Source organism: Mastacembelus armatus, chromosome 9 (genome assembly GCF_900324485.2).
Source record: "Mastacembelus armatus chromosome 9, fMasArm1.2, whole genome shotgun sequence".
Lineage (NCBI taxonomy): Eukaryota > Metazoa > Chordata > Actinopteri > Synbranchiformes > Mastacembelidae > Mastacembelus > Mastacembelus armatus.
In genome coordinates this window covers 5,302,412-5,326,140 of record NC_046641.1, presented here as the reverse complement: position 1 = coordinate 5,326,140, position 23,729 = coordinate 5,302,412, and the positions used below count along the sequence as shown (strand labels likewise).

General features: G+C 40.8%; 1 protein-coding gene across 1 annotated transcript in view; it reads left to right on the top strand.

Annotated features, from left to right (window-relative positions):
• The window catches only part of zdhhc8b (zDHHC palmitoyltransferase 8b), a 58,262-nt gene that overhangs the window by 21,210 nt on the left and 13,323 nt on the right, over positions 1-23,729 (top strand). The window contains exon 2 of the mRNA XM_026322359.1: positions 23,561-23,682. Coding sequence (XP_026178144.1) covers positions 23,561-23,682 — 122 coding nt within the window. The remainder of the gene's footprint in view (positions 1-23,560; positions 23,683-23,729) is intronic.

Below are 23,729 nucleotides of genomic sequence, written 5' to 3'. Positions count from 1 at the left end.
TTCAGGCCAGGCACCCACTAGACACTACTTTTTGCATGGCAACGGGCAACATTTCTGTCTCTCTCAGAGTAACATGTAACTCATCCAACCGCTGATACTGTACAACCATCAACAGAAATGACATTTATATGTAATAATGATCAGCACGTCCCTGACGAGGTCAAGAGCATGGGAAGAGGAGGGTGTGTGCAGAGCTTTGATAGCAGGTTCTAAAAGCTTCCGCCTTCATCTAGAGAGACAGCCCTTGACCTCACTGTGAGTCTCTCTGAAGCAGGGGCGTTTTTAGCAAGTGAAGTGATCAGGGGCTAAGTCATGATTGCACTTGGCTTGTTTTCTTTGCTGGGAGATAGGCAGCAGTTGGTTTGGGACATTTCACCTACATATATAATAAATAATGTAATAAAAACAGAGACACACACTCAAAGGTTAAATTACTATCTCCATATGTTTATATAAATGTAAATATTAAGATAACATACTGTACTTTCTCTGTAATAGTTTCAACTTTTGACCATCATGGTTCTTAAATTACTACCCCACTCTCTGGCACCGTAATTAGTTCTTCTTTGCTGGAAGATCAGCCCATGGCCTTATAGTTAACCTAGTGTTAACTTAGTGTTAGTGTTAATCGTTGACAGGATTGAATATGTTTAGGGCTGAGCTCAAAACACTCAAATGATTATGCCTAATGATGCCACTGCTCAGAACACATCACTCTATCTTTTCTTTTTCTTAAATACAGTAATTCAGGAGACTTTGCACAATTGTTTAGTTTTCAGGAACCAGAAACACTGTTTGGCCTCGTGGTGCTGGCGAACGCTGGAGCAGCTACGTTTAGAAACTACAGAAGTTCCCTGAGAGCTGCTGATCTGTGGGGAGGGAGGCAGTACCAGAACCAGGTCCCTCTAGTGCAAATGGAGGTGATGTTCTTAAAAAGGACTGCCCTGGCTGTGCTCAAACAGAAACTGCTCAGTTCTGAGGCAAAGCTGAACCCTTCACCTTGAGTCTTATAGTCACCCTGCTCATAACTGTCAAACATCTGGAAACACGTACAAACGGCTGTGTGTAAAGTGGTACTATTGGTGGTGAGACCTCCCACTCATGCCATCCTAGAAGCCTCTTTCTCCTAACTTTTGCTTAGTCATATTTTCCACCGTGGGTTAAATTAACAGACCATCAAGGCTCAATAGAGCCTTCATTCATTCATTCAACTGAGGGAGGGAGGTGGAGACTGCACCCAGTACCCAGCCAGAGGCTGCTTTTTTTCTTCTCCTCGTGAATAGGTGTGGATGTGAAAGGTTCTGACTCATGAACTGCTCGTTTTATTCATGGCTCAGGAAAGGCCAGAGCTGGTTGTAATCCGGGCTCCAGGGAGGTGATATGGAATGAAAAAGAGAGGCAGCATTGTTGCATGGAGAGAAACAGACCTTCACTGTCTGTGGTCGTTTTTCATGAGCTGCTGTGTTCACATGCGTGTATTTACTGTAAACCCTTCCACTAGTTAGTCTGAAATGGACTATTAAGCAATGTGTTGGCCTTCTCAGGATCTTAAGGAAAGAATTTTATACTGCTGATTTGCCTTTTCTGATCACATTCCTGCTGTTACAAATTGCTTTCATGCATTCGTGATTTTGGCCCTGCACCCTTTGCCTGTCTCTCACTTTATGATTAATGCCTGGAGATGAGATGAGTGACTGTGGCTGACAGTGGAACAATTAGTACCCCATGCTTTTCTGTAGACAGAATGAGACTGAGTCTCCTCATCACCACCCCACCCTTCAGTGAAAGCTGCTGAAAACTGCTGAATGCAACAATATGGGATGAGTAAACAAGAGAAATAATCCTCTAATTAAATGTTTTTTGGGATGGGAATTGGGAACATTAAATTATTTCAACAACATTTATTTATAGTTCAATCAGATACCAGGAAGCAGATCAATAAAATTTCAGTTTCAAAGGCTTGCAATCACATGACATTTGTCTCTTCTTCACAGAGAGCGACTTGTGAAGAGCCAGTACCACCCGGCAGCACACACACACACACCACACCACACACACACACCACCACCACCACCACCACCACCACCACCAGCTCTCTTAAGCGGCCATAAGAGACACACTGTGAAGTCTCTACTCTGGTTGGCTGTCTGCCACCATCACAATAGCTTCATTTCTTTGGCTTATGCAATTGTACACAGTTATTTTTTCTATGTAAAAAAAAAAAACAACTACTTAACAATCCCATCTGCATTCCACATCTGCACAACTCTTGTAAACCACTGTTATCTGACATGAAGCCAAAATCTCAGCCCTTTTCAAGCATGTAATATTTCAGTTAAAGGAAATAAGTCAATCTTATTAAATGTGCTGGTGGAGAAAGAATTTTTGCATATTGTGCCAGCAGGGAGGTGATTCAACTTGGCTTTTACTGAAAAATGCAAGGCAGTGAGCTGGTACTTTTCCCACAAGGAACTGACAGTGAGTATTCAGCACCGTTAGGTCAAGAAAACCAGACTTTAACAACTATGGAGAAAGATGGAGAGCAGGTAAGTGACTTTAAGAAACAGATGGTAGTCTATACTGACAGGGTGAAAAGTTGTAATACAGACATACTCTTTGCTTTCGAAGAAGTGCCCAGGTAGAAAAGCTTTGAGAAAGATTTCTTTGGATGCAGGATCCAAAATTGCTCTCTGCATCCTGTTGCATCAGACCTGGGGTGTGAAGCATCTTAGTGTATTGCAGAGAGGAGAGGTTCACAGAGGGGACAACCTGGTTATACTCATATTTGTTCTACTTGTTATTGATAGTGGGAACCATTTCTGGATTCCTAAAAAAATGCTTCACCTCCTGGCTATAAAACTACCACTTTCATAAGCTGCAGTGGTTGTTCCTCAGATAATCGCTTCTCATCAGAGGTTCAGCCTTCTGATGGAGAGTCAGGGCACAGGGGTTCTCTCAGGCCAGCTTTACAGTTACAGCAAGGACCATGGACGGATTTGGAGACAGTGGGCCCCTGGCCACAGACCTGTGCTGCAAAAGGCCCCCACCTTTCCTACACTGGTCAGAATAAGACTCATTTAATTTTGCATGTTTTTTTTTTTTTTTAATCTTGTTTTTTGCAGTAATTCTGTAGTAATTAGTTTGACTGTCCAGCAAAAAACACATCCAATTGACAGATCTCACTACTGTCTGTAAATCCAGCCTCTCATGAGGAGCAGTTTAAACTATAATAACTACCTCCATTTTCTACCATTCATTTCTTCTAATGTCAGCACCGTCAAGACAGGTCAACAGCACAAAGTCACCAAAGTCTAACTAATTTGTATTAATTAGTTTTTACCCTCAGTAAATGCCAAGATGCTTTTATGCTTTTTTTGACCAGAAGTGAAAACAGTTGTTGAATGGAAAATTCAATTTACCGTAATTATGCTGTCTGACTGAGGTAGTTATTAAATGGTCTGTGTGTGTCAGTGTGTGTGAGGTCGATCATACTCAGCGAGCCTGCTGGTTTGTTCCTCAAACACACCTACATCTATCCCCCCTGCAGCATCATGGCATCGAGGTCCCCGCTCTGCCTGCGTCCTCTCTCCGGCGTCTCTCAGTGGAGGTTTGCAGGCCCTCTGTGTCTGAGATTCTGTATGTGCGTTTGCTGATTGTTTCTCTGCCAAGTCAGGCCCCCACTCTTTTGTCCTGATAATCTCAGAATCTTAAGCCCCAGGGAAGTTAGGATGGGTTTGGTTTTAATAGGTCCCAGCTCTTCCCACCCAGATGGTTCTGTCAGCTGTTAGATGCTGTTTAAAAGATTATTTAATTAAATGCACATCATATTGCATACAACCTCAGCATGGCACAGCTGACAGTGTTGCAGTGCTTTTTAATGTAAATATGTTATGTTGCATAGGAGCTCCAATGATAGATAGCTTCTGGCATCATATTTTATATCTCTGCACTACCTGAAGCAACACATCATCACCAACACATGGCTGCCCAGTCTGAATGCCTGCTTTGTTTCTGCATAATTAAATTATTCTGGAGTTATAACTGAGGAGCTTCAGAGACCCATGAGAGATGAGAATGCAAATTTGGATGAAACCATCAAGATGTGTATTTTTGGGAACAAAAAGTTAAGCGTACTGAATATAAGCACATGATACCAGCATGAAAGCAGAATAGTTCATCTTCAACTTTCCAAATCCTAGTGTTCACTGTGTACTGCTCTGATTTTCTTGGTGCACTCAATGGAGGAACAGTGTTCTCCACTCAGACCCCTCCGGCCTTTTCCTTGTCTTTTCATATGTTGCTGAGCCAACATAGCCCATGCATATCATATTGTGTTCACAACAAAAGGCAAGACTGCACAGCCATATGAAATTCATATTTAGAAAGGTTATGATTGTGCTTGTTTGAATAGCTGGCTGCCCAGACTGGCCCCCAGGGCCTGTCAACCTTATTTCCCCTTTAATAACATAACAAATTTGGACTTCCACAATAGAACGTATGTCTGCTTGCTCCCTGGCTCCTCCATCCACCCATAGGAGTGGACGTATTATGCTTTCTGCATTTTCCAAGGTTGAATCCAGTCTCCCTGGTTCTTGGAAGAAATCTTTGTAACACACACTGGACTGAGCCATTCTGTCAGCCTGGTAAGGGAAACTTGGTGGTATTGAAAACAAGACAAATTGGTTTCTGGCCAACGAGGGAAATTATAATTAACAGAGCTCAAACGTTGCTGCTTTCATGACAGCTTTAGCTTGCTAAAGTGTGCTTTTTCCATGGTGATCCTCCACTTGAAGAGTGTGCTCAGTTCATCTTGTGGCTGCTCTCACAACCAGACTTACACCATTTTGTCCCATCACTCAGTGTCTGCCAAGTGTTGAACTGTCTGACAGGCCTCTCCGTTTTTCAGGAGGCTTTGTGGTCAAAGAAACCAGAAGGTAATCTATAATAAACCTTTTTACCCCAGTCTTTTCTTCTCCTACCACCTCAATCTTTCCTCCTACACTAACCCTGCTTTATCATCTATGTTGCCTCATTCACTGTGACCACCTTTCCTATTACTAGTGTACAGACTGGGTCACTGTGATTGTTCTTATTAAGAAGGCACAGCTTTGGATAAAAGTTACAAATTGGCTCTTATACTGTATATCGTCTTTGTCAAGTGATGATTATTAGTTTTAGTACAAGTTAAAATCCTGATCTTAATGTTACAGTTCCTCTATTCTCATTTTCTAAGTACACAATATGTAATTTCCCGACTTGCAGTGCCTTTGTTGCCAAAACAAACAGCTGAAGGGTACTTTAATGCTCCATAAATCTGTAGGGAAGCTCAGGGTCAGGTAATAATTCTAAAACAGTGAGTTTGTCACTTTGAGCACCTCCTTTTATTTAACCTGTTGTTAATACAAAAACATTCTAAATGCAGTTTTAAATCAAATCACCACTGCTCCTCAGGTGAAACATATGTTTCTTGCACCACTGCTGTAGGTTCAAGGTCATAAAACATGACTGGTGTGTGACTGGCTAGTACTGGTAATCATCTCTGTTTTACTGACTTGTGTGAGTGAAATGTTGAATGTTGAAATGTTATAATAAATTGAATGACAAGTGCCAATTTTCTATTGTATTTTAAATAACACACAGTCAAAGCCTCTCTGGGGGGGCTGGGGGGGGGGTGAAAGCTTTAGTCTCTTCACTGGTTTTCCTCATGTAGATTTCCAGAGCTCATTCTTACCTCAATGCTTTGTTCCTCTGCCCATAACCCAAGGAAAGGGAGAAAGGAAAAAACTAAGGGTGTGGGTGGGGGTGCGGGCACATGCAGTAGGGAGTGGGAGAGGAGAAACAGGGTTGGGATTCCACTGGGTGGATTGGAGAGGATTTGGTCCTTTAAATAGAAGCACCTGTTCATCTGGGATTAGCAGACCTCTATTTTGGTTCAGTGGGGATGTTTGCCCATCACACCCTGGGTCCTAATAGCAGCCTGTGTGTGAAGCAGAGTCCTGATGCTTTCATTCAAAGTTGTGTGTGGAAACTCAATGTCTACATTGAAACCATACTGGACTAGCAAATCCCCTTTCTCAGTAAATGTCATTGAGAATCCCCTGAGCTAAACACTTGATGATTACTGGCTAACAGCAGATTTACTTTTCAACTCTGTGATGCACATGTTTACATAATTTTGTTAATTACAAGTGCAACAGTGGTTAAAAAGCATGTATAATCTAGATAAATGCAGGTTAAATTAAGGGACGTGACTGGATTTGTAGCGGCTGTTCCTCAGGCAGGAGGTAATGAGAGAAACTAAGAGACCGGGAAAGGTGTTGGTCGTGAAGATCACAAATCACAACAGGTGGCAATGAGATGCTGTGTAAACACAGGCACTGAGCAAACATGTTCTTAACAGCTCTAACCTGCATCCAGTTGTGACAGTTACAGTTTATATAAACATCTGTTTCAAACTCCTCTCCCAGAATTAGCTTTTCTGCTTACATGATGTTAGCTGTGGGAGGAAAGTGGCCATAAGTATTTTGATACCACTGTCTATACAGTACAACTACAACCAGCAGCCAGTTAGCTTGGCTTAGTACAAACAATAAAAACTGGGAGGCATCTACTCATCATGTACTGCTACTGCTATAAAGCTCATAAATAAAAACCTTATATCACATTTGTTAATGAGTACACGACTCCAATTTGAAAATGACACTTTGGTGTTTTACAGGGGGTCAGGTCCTGGGTTACTTATTGGCCAGAACCAGTTCCCAGTCTACCAGTACACACTCCGGTGACATATTTATCACATAAACAAGGAGAAAGTGTCAGCAGTCACCTCGAGTCTCTTTCTCTAAAATTTAAAAATCAAGTTGGAAATCTAGTGCTATACTGCTGCTCGGGTCCTGACTAGAACCAGGACGTACAACCACATTACTCCTGTTCTCAGATCTCTGCACTGGTTTCCTGTCTCTCAGAGAATAGACTTTAAAACACACTGCTTGTGTATAAGTCTCTTCATGGCTCAGCACCACAGTACATTTCTGACATGTGTATTGTGCATGTCATATGAACCATCTCGGACTCTGAGAACATCAGGGACAGGCCTTCTGCTCGTGCCCAGAGTCAGCACTAAACAGGGAGAAGCAGCGTTTCAGTTCTATGCAGCTAAAACCTGGAATAATCTTCCTGATGATGTTAGACAAGCCTCATCTCTGACCATGTTTAAGTCCAAGCTAAAAACTTTTATTTTTAGTGTGGCATATAACATATGACAACTGACCAAGTTCATCTCCAACTATTTGCTGTTTCTTATTTTGATTCTTGCCTCTGTACTTTTAACTTGTCTTTTATTTCTGTAAAGCACTTTGAATTACTCTGTGTATGAATTGTGCTATATAAATAAACTTGCCTTGCCTATTGATAATTTTGAGCTTCTAGGTTTAACCCATTTATCTGATCACTATATACCTGCTACTCTTTTGACCAAAGAGGGACTTTTGGTTTCACTATTATGTGGAAAAGATGACAGCAAGTGGAAAAAAGTGATAAAAGGATGCTGACGTGACATCATACAGCTAGGCAGAGCAGGGATGCATTTGGATTGAGTACCTGGAAAGTAAGATATAGCTTGTGGAAATATGGCTTGAGCGAATGTATCCTGCATTTAAGGGTGAATTAAAACCTGGATTTAGAGCAGTGCTCTTGTGATTAGAAAAGAAGTATTTTGCATTTGTAATGTGATGCTCACATCTTCACCAGATGTAGCAGATATCGCTCCCCATTGAATATAATCATTTAATTGCTTTTAGAACACCACTTGATATCTTTTTTTTTTCCCTTTTCTCTTTTTTTCTACTGAGCCTTGTTTTAAGTCTTATTTTTAGTTTTTTCACTTGGAAATCCTGCCTATGTGCTGATGAACCCCTTTAGGGTTTAAAATCATTTACACATCAAACTCATTTAAACATGGATTTTGACTCTTTTTGTGACTGTATGCCATTGTAATTGTTTTCAGAATATTGGCTCACCACACCCAGCTTTCTCAAAGGATTTTTTTTGGCTGGCTTCAAACACACTAAATCACAGATGACTCTACTCCACCTATAATTGGGTCAGCATGTGTATTTATAGACAGAATCTACTCTTTCCAAGCATATTAAAAACAGAGCAGAGCTAGTTGAGCTAAACGGCCTGAATTGTGTTATCAGTTTCTCTCAGTAACGTCCTGTTAAATGACCAGTTAGAACATCACCCAGTCTGAAACACTCCGTCATTAGAGCTTGTGTCTAAGCTGAAATGAAACAGTGCACAAGGAGCAGAAGCAGAAGATACAGACGGTGGTGGTTTCTCGGTAACCGCGCATGACAATGGACTAGCAAATAAATCTAAAGCCTTCTCATCTTCTCCTGTGCTGTACTCTCACAGAAACAGCAGATGATACAGTGAAAGAGCATTTATCTCAATAAAAAGCCATTAGTCTTCATTCCAGCATGTTGCCAACTTGCTACACTGTTTTGAACCGTTCAGCAAAAGATATGCCCAGGAATCACTTAACAATTCAGTAATGAAATCCCACACCCATAATGTGAATATGTTGTTATTGTAAAAGCCTAGCAGAGCAGCAGAACAGTCCCCCTTATTGAATCAGCAATGACCTGACATCAGTGTTTATCCCTGCGTACAGCTCCAGTGAGGCTGCTGCCGCTCTGATTCTCCAGTGCTTGACTGCTGTGGATCAGATCGTACATATTGCTCCACAATTTAATTAAGGGTCACAATTTGCATGGCTGTCAGCACCATAATAAACTCCCCAGTGCAGTCGGTGCAGATGGTGCGACCAGAGCGTCAAGGGAGAGGCAGCCAATGGAATCAGGGAAGCAGGCACTCCAGATGATAACTCCTGCCTCTTTATATGACATTCACAAGATCATTTTGTGTGTAAGTACAGTCAACTGAAACTGTAAATCTTTGGAGCAGGGGCGCAGTGTTTTTGTTTTTTTCTTGGTCACATTGCTATAAATCTATTTTTATCATCAATTATTGAGCTTACATTCTATCTTATGTCTTTGTATATTCAAAATGGGTCCTAAGCTAAAAAATTATTTAATTTTATTTAATTTATATGATCAGTATTTATAGTATTTTAATATATATATTGATAAATTTATACTTCTCATTCCTGCAGGGTAACTATCAATTTAATTGTCTGAAATAATGTGTGTTGCTGTATATGTGCTGTAGTTAACTAGCTAATTAAGCTGTCATTAGCTCCCTGCATTATTTGCCAGTTGCTGGCTAGAGTTTTTATTGTTGTCAAAAGGGCAAATCAGCTCTTGCTGGCTGTTTACATGAAATTATGCCAACACTGAGGTTAAAGCTACAGATCCCAGGCAAAAGTCATGATGATCCATTTACAGGGAATGGAGAAGAGCTAGATAGTATTTATAGGCATGACATGGCTGGTTTGGTTGCTTTGCTGTATGCTTGGACAAGCAAGACAGAGGTTAAATTCATGCTTAGTTGTACTATACTTGATTCATACTGTATGTAGTAAAGTAGCTGCCGGACATGATAGTATTTACATCTGAGTAGTACTTCTGCTTATATGGTTTGTAATTTTGCAGAGGCTAAAGAAAAGATACCAATCGTGCAAGCTCTGGTGTACCAGCTATTCCTCCTATAGAGTCCCGTACTCAGGCATGTGGAGAAGCCGACTATGCCTAGTTTTGGTTGCTGCTGGTAGCTGATTAGACAGTGTTAGTCAACAGTCAAACAGACTTTTTGTACCTGGAAATATCAGTCTGTTATTGTCAGTGCCTAGTGTAAAGATCCAGACCAGGCACATTTACATTATGGCTCTTCAATCCTTGAACTCCATCATCCCCAAATCATCTAGCCACCTATAGATGGAGTAATTAATGGTGATACCCTCCCTGCTTTCCCTGCACAGTTGCATGGCACCTCTGTGCCTCCACTTTCCTAAGGGAACATTTTTAGCCCAAGCTTCTTTCACTGCTGTCCTCTTATGGTTCAGTCAGCAGGTTTAAAAAAGCTCCCATGGAAAGAATAGATGTTCAATCAAGTCTGCATTACACGAACAGCTCTTTTTTGGGTGTGGTGGAGCCTGGACGATGTAGCTGTCTGTGAGGGTATAATGTCAATGACCTATATTTACATTTGTCCACTGGCAACAAGTTTTCCAAGTAAGCAAGGCTCACAGGACAGTGGCGTGTGAATTGGCACTTGATGTGAAAGAATGTATTGATTCTCTGCTAAATGCTAACACTGCTGTTATATCTATTATGCAACCATTCAGTTTCAGTGTATGTGCCATTATGCTGTTCTGTGCCATAACTTGCTGTATGATGGGCTCACAGGGCTTGCATTGAAGACAGGTCAACCCGGTTTATTGACCCTCCCACCCTCTGTCTGTCCCTCTCTTTGTTCCCAAAGAACACTGGTGGGATTCTGCCCAGTGCTGTCGCTAAAAGGAATCATTGTCTTGTCTTGTTGCAGCTCGGTAAATCAATGGGACTCTTTGTTCCCTCTGCCGCATGTAGGATGTGGAGCTCAGACCCATGACGTGTCATGATTGCTGACTGCAGAGCGTAGATTCAGCAGATCATATTTGTGTGCCTTCTCTGGTTTTAGAGAGGTTACAAAAGGACCAGCAGATAATCACATCTCATCCCTTTTCCTGCAGCTATCCAAACATGTAGGGAACAGGGAACTCTGATATCACACAGCTGCCTTAACTCCATCTCCTCAGAGGCTTCCCATCGTGCTTTTTCTCTCTCTGAGCCTCTGTGAGTGAATGTGGTTGCTTCCCTATGTGCAAATATGCTCATCAACAGATAGTGGTGTGTATTTGCTTGCATGTTCAACTGCATGTGTTGACAGTGTATGCCAGGCCTCCCTACGTCCTCCAGCTGATCTAGATCACCTCCCTTGCCGGATGAAAAAAAATCCTTGTTTGACAATATACAATTAAGATTCCTGCAGATGTGAAGGGGCCACTGATGAGTTCCTTCAGTAGGAGAGAGTGGAGGAGGTGGGAGGCATGGAGGCAGAGATGAAGAGGAAGAAAGAGAAGGTTAGGAAAGCATGAGGAGGCAGTGCTGTGGGAAAGCATTTTAGGGGGGTTTAGTAAAAACACCTGCCTCTGCACTGTGGGGCTCATGATGAATGAAGAGGAACAATTGAGAAAGAGAAGCGAGGGGGTGGGGAGCAGGTTTGAGCTTGAAGTGAAGGACATTTTGTCCTCCTGCAAGTTCTTTATTTTAGCATGTTTGGTACACATGTAAATGCAGGGCACACAGTGCTAATGGGTTCATTCATAATAAATCCACATAATAATAATAATAATAATTTTATTTATATAGCACCTTTCAAAACAGAGTTACAAAGTGCTTTAGAGAATCCCATGAGGCATGAGGAAAAAGATTAAAACACCCACAATAAATACAAAGCCCAGATTAAATTAACATCAGTTAAAATAAATTAAAATAGATAAAAGAATAATAACAATTATAAAACCAGATGAGATAAAATCAGACTTAAGTATGCAATATGCCAGAGACAAATGAAAAGCTAAAAGAAATAAATGTCTGTAATAAAAACAATGGCTTATAAAAAAGGCTTTTCTATGAAAATAAGTTTTTAAAGGATTTAATAGATGCTACTGAGCCTGAGTTCGTCAGGCAGGTCGTTCCACAGTCGGGGACCCAGTGGAAAGGGAGCTGTTTAAACTAGTAGCCATGGGGCAGTGGCCCCATTACTTCATTTAGAAGTTTAGGAGGCATTATATCTACTGGGTTTGAAGAGCACTTGACATGGACCATAGTAGATTTGAGGTCATTAAAGGAGACTGGCATAAAATCAGATTAAAGTGCATGACTGGGAATATCAACAAAAGAATCAGAGAAACAATATTAGACTGTATTTCCTGTAAAACTCTAAAACATTCCTCATCAGGTGAGTCATCATGTTTAAATGCAACTTGGTTTAAAAAATGGTCAACAATATTAAAAAGAAATTTGGGTTTGTGTTTTTCGTTTTTTGTTTTCTTTTTCAGAAAAGTACTTCACCTTGACATTAACTGCTTTAAAAGCTGGTAATGTACCTGCAGCACCGTCTTACTTAAAGTTCCAACATGGATTTCTTTCTTTCTGCCCTGAAAATACAAAATAAATAAATAAAAGATTCCAAGGATGCTTTAATTTAATTAAGTTCTTCTGTTTAAACCTCTAAGGCTGCACCATTTACATTTTCAGTGGAGAGACTTTAAACGTTGCTGCTTGTATATCCACATCAATAAATCATCACCTAATTCTTTGTACCACAGAGTCACTGCAAAGATTAGTAGCTTCTTCCTTTATGTCACTTGGTTGGGTGTGTTCATTGATGCAACAAAACAGGGTCAAGAGTCAGGGTATGCTGAGAGAACACACAGACTTTGCTGTATCTCTCATACTGTATGTCTCATATGTTTATGTGGAACAAGAGGCTAAAACCAGGTTAGCTTAGCTTAGCATAAATAATGAAGCAGGGGAAACGGTTTAAAAAATAGTCTCAATGGGCTTTGCACATTCCACATAATTTGTTATTTTCGCACTTCAGGTTGTGTAGAGATTAAGAGTATGATATGCAATATTCTTTTAGAGGTGTTGGTCGACAATTTGATTTGATTTTTTTTTTAACCTACTAATGGAGTTAGACTAGCTGTTTTGGTATATATACCATGCCATGCCACGCCATGCCGTGTAGACATGAGAGTGTTCTAACTCTTAACAAGAGAGCAAATACGCCCATTTCCCAAAATGTCAAACTGCTCTTTCATTTTATTTAGAAACATTTGATAATATAACAGACCAGAGCTAACAAGCATGTTGACACTAGTTTATAACAAGGAATCGCAGGTGGTTCTGTGAAGGCTGTAATTAGTATGTTCACAATGAAATGCACACTTGCACTCCTACACTTACCATCCCAGTTTTCCATCTACAATGGCATTAGATCAAGACTTACAGGGAAGTACATCTGGACAGTGGTGGGAGAACAGGGTCTGGTCCCAGACCTAGTCTTTCATCGTATATCCAGGCATGTGGGCTGCTGTGGCTAGGCTATTATGAAGCCCCTTACCACATCACAGAAGCCTCCTCTCAGTGTCCAGAACCAGGCACTACTTGTGGGCCATGTGTTTCATACTGTAAATTAAATAAAGGTAAATCATCTGCAGCAGTGTTTTACACAGCTAAGGATGTGTGTGGGTTTATTTTATTCAGACCACGGTGGCTGATTTTAAACTTTCACCTCTTACACAGATATTTTTACAGAATTTTGAAAACTCAAAAAAAAAAAAAACTATGGGAAGAAATAATTTTGTATTTTAATTTTATAATATTCAGCAAAGTTGTTTGTTAGTATTGTGCAGCAGCACTGCCCAGGCCTCGCTTACTCTGTGCCATGGTAATTTTGTACTAAATATATATTCAGTCTGGCTGTGGGTTGGATCTCTTTCCACATTTCTCAGTGGCTGTATTGATTTGGAAAGTACAGCTATGAGCTGCATGTGGATAATCACTTAGGATTAAGAATTTCATATTTCAGCTCTGCCTGTGAATATGCTATAACATCGTCTTTAGGGAAAGTCCAGTAATGATTTTCTTTAGCATGATGTCATATCTGTTAGAGGTAACTGGATGGCCAGGTCTCTGGCTGTCTCTGCAATGAAACAGCTTGAGGTGATAAGCCTGGAAATTGCATGTGTTGGAGCTGGAAGATGAGTATTTCAGGCTGTGTTGCATTTGAGACATTCTTGAGTTTGCTATTAACTCAAAATATATCCATGTGAAATTTAGCTTACTCTCGTAGGTGAATTGAAATAGCAAGTTAATAATCCCAGCTTTGTTTACTGCTATTTACAAGACTGGACTTGACTGGCCCACAGCCAATGGTAATGAAGTTTAAAATCTTTACTCCCCTGTTTGGTTATAATGCAGTGTACTGTAAGTGAGCCAAGTGTCAGCACATTAGATGGCTGAAATGTCTATTCTACTGGAGAAAGGATATTTCACATAGAACTGGAGGAAAATGTGTTATGGATGTAGAAGGCTACAAAGCTCAAAGCGGATTGAACGAACGTGTTAATTGTCAATGCAAAAAAAAAAAGGTCAAGGAGCTTGACCAGTAATGGCTAATGTGAGCCATTCTTAATGAACATGATTGGTGCTCCACATAGTAGTCATATGTTATATCAACATTGTAGAATTGCCAGTAGTGAATGAAATCAGTTAAAAAGAAGTCTGGTGGTCTGCTTGCCTCATCTTGTAATCAGTCAGCTTTTATTGTTTTAAGTGATTCAAAATAAAAGAATAAAACATTTTAGGTTTTTGAACAATGTTATGATAAACCCGTAAGCTTGAATATGTTCTCACCTGTCTGAAAGCTGAGTTCCTCCAGCGTGCCCGCATGGGGGATCTACTATGACTGACAGAGTAGCAGAAATAACCTACATTAGACTTTGTTTCTTTTCTGACTCATCCATGGGAAGATTTTGCCACACTTTGAAAACTGATAGTTGTTGCCTGAGCAGTTGTGTCGACTGTATACAGCTGACTTACAAAAAAGCCTCACTATATTCTGGTGTTAATTGAAGCTTCATCTGTAAGGAAAGAGGTGTATGTGCCGACATGTCCACTTGTTTTATTATCAGCCGAGCCTTGTGCCATCCATCTCTGCCAAACTCTGTACCAGTCAGGGCCTTTGTGTGTGTACATTAAACTGATTGATGAACAGTTCATTAGGCTGATGGGCTCTGCAGGGGCAGACAAGGATCTGGCAACACGAAGTGGACTTAAAATAATACAACTGCAATTTGCTGTGACTTGACACCGTCTGCGTCAGCAGTTTAGCTTGAATCGGCAGCCTTTGTGATGGAATTTGTGCTCTGAAGGCAATTTTCTGAATGTGAAAATATGTTATTATTAGTCACAAAAGAACCTGAGATTTGTTTGCATAGTGCCATTGTGCTTCACATTTTGTGGGGTATGGTTGTTAGCTATGTGATTAAGCGGATAAGCAGGATGGACATGCTTGAGTTGGGAAAATTACAGTGTTTACTCATCCCATTTAATCAGTGGCTTTTGGAAAGGTGGGTGAGTGTTGTACTGTAAATATCACCAGGACCAGAAGGCAGGCAAGAAGCTCATCCACCAGTAACTGCCAGCACAGCCTGCAGAGAAGCACCATGATTGTACAAAGCATGTTGTGAGCATGTGTGTGTGTGTGTGTGTGTGTGTTCGACCTTAATTTTTTCAAGAAAATCTTACTTACCATGCATTTTCTAACAGCTCTTCTGTGTGCCATTCGCATTAAAGCACACCTCGACTGGTTATGATCACCTCCTGTCTACAAATACTAGTGTGAGATCTGGCTTTCAGACACCTGTATTACTGAAATCCAAATCACAAAGTAGGTGCTGCAGCCTCTGTTTTTGTATTCAGGTTTAAATGCATATGTATGTTTAATGTGTACTGAATCCCTGCTTAAACTCTCCACATGGTGTTTGCTGCAGAATGAAAGGATTTCCCTGCTGTCTGGAGAGCAGCTTTTGTGTGTATGTGTGTGTGTGTCTGTGTGTGTTTGTCCAATCCAAGTTCAACCTCAGCTTCCTGCAGGAAGTTAGGAGAGAAGTCACACTGACCTCACTGGTGTGGATAGAGCAGCTTGCAGATGGTATTTTCAGATAAATGGCCAAACCATAACCATAACCATAACCATAATAGTTTTAATTCAAACAGGGTTAACATTAAGGTCAACAACTCATCATGCTTTTAATGCTTCATCAGGGTTTTGTGTTGATCTGACTTTGACATTGTGCCTTTATGTGTGTGACTGTCTGTGGGTCTCTCTACCCTTTGCTGTATTTCAGGTGTAGCTCCTCAGGTTTCAACTCGGTTCTTCCCATCTCCTCCTCTTTTGTTTCTAGGATTTGGTATCATCACGCTCTACTTTGGACTGTGGTAAATCCACATTAACCTAAGTGCACTGAACTGACCCCTGTCATTACTTATTTGATTCATAGTTTTTTTGGTTTAAAATTAAATCAGGATTGAGTATAAAATTCCATCTTGACCTTGGGAAAGTAATCTTAAGTCAAGGCCCCTTACTAGCTTTTTCTAGGGTTCTCAACCTCATAGCCAGGTGTATGTTTTATTTTGAAAGATCATCTTTTGTCCACATGCCTGCACGTTTCCAGTTTTGCAAATCCACCGCGAGCATCTGAAGCTCAGCATGAGAAACGACTGCAATTATCTTTAAATCATTTCTGGACTCAGCCTGATGTTTTATAATCCAGAACTTGTGACCTGAACAATAGGCTAACAAAATGTGCTCTGAATCATGTCATTGGTATGAGAGCCTTTTTTAAACTTGAATCAAATTCATTGTCTTATTGTTATTACAACACTTAACATTCAGCTCCCAGTTACCTAAAAACAGGCTGCTAAAACAGACTGAACGACTCTGGCTGTCACTCTTTGAGTCATAACTCTCAAAGCTCTTGACAGTGGCCACACAGTGGACATATTCAGGCCACAGTGCTCAGGGCTTAGGATAAGAGTGACTAGGAATGTGACATAAAGTAAGCAAGTTTCTGCAGACATTTCTTTCCATCCCTACATATCAGCCTGGCAACTGAGTGGGCAATGGTTGTTGGATCCAGGGTCGTCCATGGTAGCTGAGTACACCCGATCTCCCCCACCCAACAGCCAATATTCAGATTGGGTTTCACACTGACGCATATTTCAAACTGGCAGAGCTTAGCACACATACACAGGCTATGGCTGCATTGGTAGAAGTGACTGTCCTTGCTACTGTGGTCTAAATACCCACAGATATTTACTGCACTCTACTTAAGCCTCAGTGTCTTTGGCCCCGTAAGCCTTATTTATTCCAACTGACCCATGCCACTGTACTGGTTTCCAGTTTCCCACGGGGAGCCTGAAAGACGGGCAGCACGTGTCATCACCCCTTGGGGAGATTACACTACACACCCGGCCTCAGAACACACTGTGGTTGGACATGTGTGGACATGGCTGTGTTTCGGGTGCCGATTTGGTAACACATGTCAATACAAACTGTTCATCAGCAAAAGTGATTTTATTGGATTATTAGAACAGACCATGTTGATTTGTTTGAGATTTAAAAGCCACTGCAGACATTATGGGACTGTTTGTGCAATCATAGAGTTCTCTACTAGAATAAGTAGGATAATAAGATGATGCTAACCTCTTCTTGACACACACTTGCAAGCACACACACTAGATCATTCCTGTTCTATGTGGAAATACTTGTTTTCTCAGCAAATGCAGTCCAACTTTGAATAATTTTACATCTACTCCCACAAAATGCTTACCTAAAGGAATGAAGGAAAGATTATCATCTTTCACTGGAAATTCATGTTAATGTTGCAGAAATCCTTAACTCCTCAAAATCTCACTATTTCAGTTGGATAACCATGCACTGTGCATTTTTTACAACTCTAGATATTCACACAATTTCGTGACATGGAAGGTACGCCATGTAGCAGATGTTAATATTGCTTCAGAAAGAAACTGTTCATTTGAACATGGGCCATGTAGGGTTAGAGCCAGGCAGCATGTGTAATAATATCAGTGCTCACTGGACTTATTTATAGTATGATGTAATTTACTGTGGCAAGCTGGTTAAACTACATCTGTGGCTGAGAGAAATAGTCTTCACAGGACAGTTTCCCTGCTCTCAGACCATAAAAAAGGTGGTTATGCGTATGTGAATACAAAAGGGCAGCGTGTGGGGCAAAGCATTTTACATCGTTTTGAATGGACCTCTTATGCAATTATGAAAATGCAAATTACACTGAGCTCTGAGCTGAAATGCAGATGGATTACAGCGTACCCTGCAGCTGCACAGGTTCCTGCTCTGTTCAGTTGTCAAACAGTGAAGCCAGCCATTCCTCCAAGCCGTCTCCTCACCAAACAGAAAACGAAGCAGGTCTTGATTTCGTGTTTCTCTTGTATTAGTTTGAAAGTCTGTTCAAAAGCTTTAAAGCCACCTTTCCAATCAAAAATACATATTGCTTGTTGTTACTTCACTCGCATGCTAAATGTTTCACTTAGCAGGGAAGGTTTCTCTAATAAATTATTAGTCAAAAAAAAAACAAAAACGTTTTGATAATCTAATTATTTATGCATTTATCAAACAGAAATACCAAACAGCCTCCATTTTCTCAAAAAGAAGGATTGACTGTTTTTGTTTTTTTTTTTATAGTAAATTGGCTTTTGGTTGTCTGAGCAGCTGGTTTAGACAGGGAGGGAAAAAGCAATTTAGAGAAATTATTTTGGGTTCAAGGAACTTGTGATGGTCATTATCTACCAATTTCTGACATTTTACAGACTGAACACTGAAAACAGAAATTAAATCGAAGACAATATAATATGTGAACATGCAACTCAGCTCGGAAATTGTGTTGCTGTCTGTGTGGGGGGGGGAATACCCAGCCCGAATAAATAACTTACAGGCTGTAGGAAATAAATTTCATGATACCCAGTCAATCTGCTTCCTGTCTGACCTGCCTTGAACTGCTCTGTGCCACGGCTCCAGCAAACATCACCGCTGTCTCCTCTGACAACAGGCCTGCTGCTGTGTGTGTTTGTGTGTGGAATACTAAACGCCATGTGTGTGAATGCAGAGCCTCAGGGGTGTGTTTGCATTAGAGACTGGTAGGTCTCAGGGGAGTTGGCAGCTACTGTTCATGAATTCTACCAGGAGTAAAATAAGTTTGACAGAATTTCAAAAGCAATCTGCAAAATAACCCTCACAGTGTTTCAGCTGGTCCATGGCCTTGACGAGCGAAGATGGGGATAAAACTACATGACTCTCCGTTAATCATGGGCTTGATGAGATGAATATTTTTTAATATAGCATAGAGATAAGGACTGAAATCCTAGTATTGAGCTCTCACCCTCATTTCCTTAGGGAATACAATTTCATTTTCTAAACCAAAATGAAGTTTCACTTCCCGGAAGGTGAAATGACACCAGTCTTGCAACAGGTCCTGGATGACTGGGTCTCAGCAGGCAGCCTGTAGGAGAACAGGCATCCCACTGAGTCCAGCTTCAATGAACTAATCCATGCGACAGCGTTCTCACCATGTGCTGAATATATTACTCTAAATGTTCAGCAGCATAGATCATACATTACTGCTGAGCATTTAACGTTGTTTAAGGTCTTCTGTGCTGCTGTAGGAAGTTTGCTAACTGAGAAGATGATAACCCCTGATGGCCGCAGGATTATCACCCCCACCACACTACAAAGACTGCATTAGTAAATGGGAGTGCAGAATTTGAAAGACATAGATATTTATTTCCCTGAGAGGGAAAACCTATTTAAAGATGCTATTCTACTGCATTTTGGGAAATGTAGGCTTCATCTTTTTGGAGCCTTGTACCTGTAGGGACTAAAGAGTTAGAATATCCTGGTCTTTGCTGCAGCAATTTGAACCGTTCTTGCAGTACTAAATTGCTGGAATACACCTTTAATAACAACCTTTAACTTTAATAATTCAATACCTGAATGAATTCAAGGCATTGTGCATCCCAGTCTGCCGTTCTTCATTCACTGGCATCTTGTGAATATGTCTGCCACATTCAGGTAGGACCAAGAAAAGTGCTACCTGTCACTGTCAGTGCCAAAATCTCTCTGGATTGACTCCATTTTTTCTTTGATGGTTGTTCAGTCTCGCCCACCCCCCCACACACACACACAACCGTGGTCTGTCCTCCCGGAGCTACTGAAAGAACAGATAAGAGCAGCTTCAAAGGCAGGGCTGCTTTTTCTGCTGTGATCCAACACCAAGCAAATGAGGGACAGGCAGATTTGAGTAGTCAAATAGTGTGTGTGGTGAGCATGTTGATGGATTTTCATGGTAGAAATGATTATTTAGAGCTGCAATTGCACCACCAGGCCAACCATTCTACTTTTTTAAGCTTGAAGTTTTTCATCAAGCACCTGATTAATTTATAAAGACACTTTTTCTTTTTGCTGTAGGTGAAGCATCATGTTTTGTTTTTTTTAATATTTTTTAAAGCAACATTAGCAATTATATGTGAGTTCTAAATTCACTCTCTGCTTTGTTGTCCACATATTCCTGAGGGTAATATCTAAATCCTCCACTATGTTCAGTATTTTTGTTAATGCTGTCTGTCTGCCTGTTGTACAAACAAACAATCAAAACAATCAGTAGAAAAATGCTAAAATATTCTGCACAATTGAAATGAGTTGCAATTAATACTCCTGTAATTTACTCAATTTTATTATGGTTTTATTACATAATGAATTTCTAATAACACATGAGCCATATGTAAATGGGGAAAGCTGCAGAATGACAGACAAAACTCATTTCCACTTTGACTGTGCTAATGTATGAAGACAAAATGAAAACTGCGGTCTGCCTCATATTGATCTGGCTGAGGTTAGTAAGGAGGCAGTTTGTTGCTCTGCCAGCCTGAGGAGCAAACAGTGGATTATTCCTTTTTAATCCTTCATTTTTACCTTGTTCCTGGCCAGGAAATTAAATGTGATTTTACCTCAGATGAGACTGTGTGTTCAGGAGCTGATCGACTGAGGGGTTCCTGCTTTGTTACCGCTCCAGCTCCTGTTTGCAGGCATTTTAATTAACCCCAGTGAATCCAGGCTGTTCTTTCACTTTGGCAACCTCAGGACTTTATGTTAGGATACACTCAAATTCATTACATTACTGCACTTTTGGCAACGAAAGCCCCTTCAGCTTGATAAACTTGGACCAAACTTTTTTGACAAGTTGGATGCTTCTCTGTCCCACTTGAAGTATCATGGTTACACAGGCAGTAAAAGTGGCTTGTAAACACGGTTGATAAGCACTCTGTGGTTATTTGTTACTCCCACACAATTAACCAATGTCTGTTGGCCTTAATCGGGCTTTCTCTCAGTCACATTTTCCTCCCACACTGTCTGCTCCCAGGCTCCTAAAATGGTTGCTGTCAGCTGCACGCCATTTTTTTTTTCCCCTTTTCCCTGGCTCAGCTGTATCGCACTGTGGGCAAAAATACATGATCCTTTGAAAACCAAATTGATGTGGATTTTGTAAGATGGTGGAGCTGCATGCTATTCCTTTTCTTTGATCAAAAGCATCCATACCATATCTTCTTCTTGCTGCAATGACAAGGGTTGCTATTTCAGTGGATAAGTGAAAACCTAAGAGAGGCCAAAGTCATTAGGAATCACCCTGTGGGCATCATAAATGTCGACACAATTTCAGTGCAATTCATCTAATATGTGGTGGACTACACTGCAAACCCCACAGTGCTAGTGTGCTTACAACTCTTTTTTTTTTTTTTTTAAAAAAAAGGCCGCTAAGATAATTATATGCTCATTGCGTCCACTGATCATATGTCTTTGTAATGACAATATCTCACACAACACTTGGCATGTCGTTTTCTGATTGTCTAATTATAAGAAACTGTAGCGCTGCCTCTAATGAGTTTATAATATGCTTGTAATACATCAGTGAGAAATATGCTAATGTGAGCTACATGTTCAAATGATGTGAATAAAGTCAACTATAATTGGAAACAACGTTGCCCTGATATGTCGGAGTGATAGCTTGGAAGAACAAATCAAGCCCACACCAGTCTGCACAGACTGGCTCGGTGTGCGATGCCACCTTGTCCCGTTAGTGTCTCTGTTCTCTTTAGTGGCTCTCTACAGCCGCGGCTATCAATAATTCAGCAAAGCAAAAGAGAATTGGTGGACTGGGAGAGGGGATATGGATTGGAGATGATCTCGGGGCATGGGTACCAGGAAATTGACTTTTTAGTGTCAGAGTAAGCTGGAAAAGCATTCTTAGACGTGTCAATGTGTGTGTGTTAGATGTACACCAAGTGGAAATCACACTTTGAAACAGCTGTCTCCCTTTACTGTGAGATACTTTATTAATTCATAAATTCTCTCAGTGACCTGCAGGATCTCTGCAGTCTGCCCAGCTGTAGGTGTTAAAACATCTCCATCCTGACAGTGGTTCATCTCTAGAGAGACCACACAAACAGTTGGCTTGAATAATAGCACCGTAGGACGCACACAGTGTCTTGACATTTGAATCCAGGTGATTAAGCAGGGCCATGGGTGTGATTCAAGTGAATCCACAGTTGAATATTTCACGGTGCTGTATGAATCATGACTTGCAGGCTGAGGAGAAGGTCAGTGTTGATGTAGTGTTTGTGGAATTTAAAGGAGGTTTCTGATTGATAACCTCAGTGAATGACCTTGCAGGTTTCCACTCAGGTGGTCAGTCTAATTTACCCACAGAGCATGCACACAGGAGTTAAAGCTGTATGTGATGGCAAATATCCCCCAGCATCAGCTACTGTTCAGAGGAAATAACCAGGCCTGAAACCAGAGCTTGAGTTTGGTAAGCTTTACTTTTACCCTGCTAGCATCATGGTGGGATGACTAGTTCACTGTCCAGCTGCTTGGTAGAGATATCTTTAACAGCTATAAGATGGTATCATCTGTTGGCAGAAATGGTATATGATATTGATAAATGTCGTGTCACTGGTGTTGGAAAATACAAACTGCATTTTCTTAGAATGAGCCTTTTAAATCTACATAGGCAGCAGGTCTGCTTTCACAGAGGCAGCCATGTTGCACTACAATGTTTCTACAGTAGCCCAGAATGGACAAACCAAACACTGGCTCTAGACAGGGAATCACGTATTATTTTAAACGTGACAGCCACCATACTCTCCCTCGCTCCTGGAAGGATGGGGGCGGGGTGTGAGGGGTGCTCAGAAGGTTGCATTCTTCAATCTCACCACTAGACGTCGCTAAATCTTTCATATTTTACACATTAGCATTAGACATTTATGGATGTGATGGGATGCTCTAAATGTTGTCTGGATTCAAAACGTCATCACATTAATCACATTTGTAGGCCTAATAAAAAGTTGTGATCTTTTCTTGACGTATTATTTTCCGATTATTATCAAGTAAATGTCAGCTCGAGTTTGAAATAGATGCTACTCATGCAGTGACTTTGATGGATTGTGTCGTCATTGGTGAGCAAAAAAAGCCAAAAGTCCATTATTTCATGGAGTTTTCTGTTTCCAGCTGGTGTTGGACACACACAGAAGTAATTGTTTGGTAGATCCCAGTGTAAATATCCCCAGGAGGAAAGTTCAAAATGGACAAGCATGACATCAGTTGTTCTCCAAATTCAATATTGTTTTTCTGTTGATTTAATATTTATCTGCAACTGCCATTACAGAGAACCAAAGTCTCATCCTCTTGTTTCTCCTGTTTCACTGTCTGCACTTTGGCCATAACTGGTTAGAGCAAATCTTTCAAAAGATAACCTGCTACAAGAGGTCAACAACACAAATGAAGCAACCATGTTTCAAATTTTGATTAGTGCTCTAAATTAGAGTCAAGGCTCATACAACAACAGAAATACAACCATGAATCCTGATCTCTGTACCTTTGTTTGTGTCTCCAGGTGTCCCTGGTTGACAAAGGTCATCTCTCCTGCTGTGCCTCTCTACAATGGCCTGGTCTTCCTCTTCGTCTTGGCCAACTTCAGCATGGCAACCTTCATGGACCCTGGTGTTTACCCCAGAGGTTTGTATGCATGTCGTATCTTTTATAATGTACAATTACAGTATTAG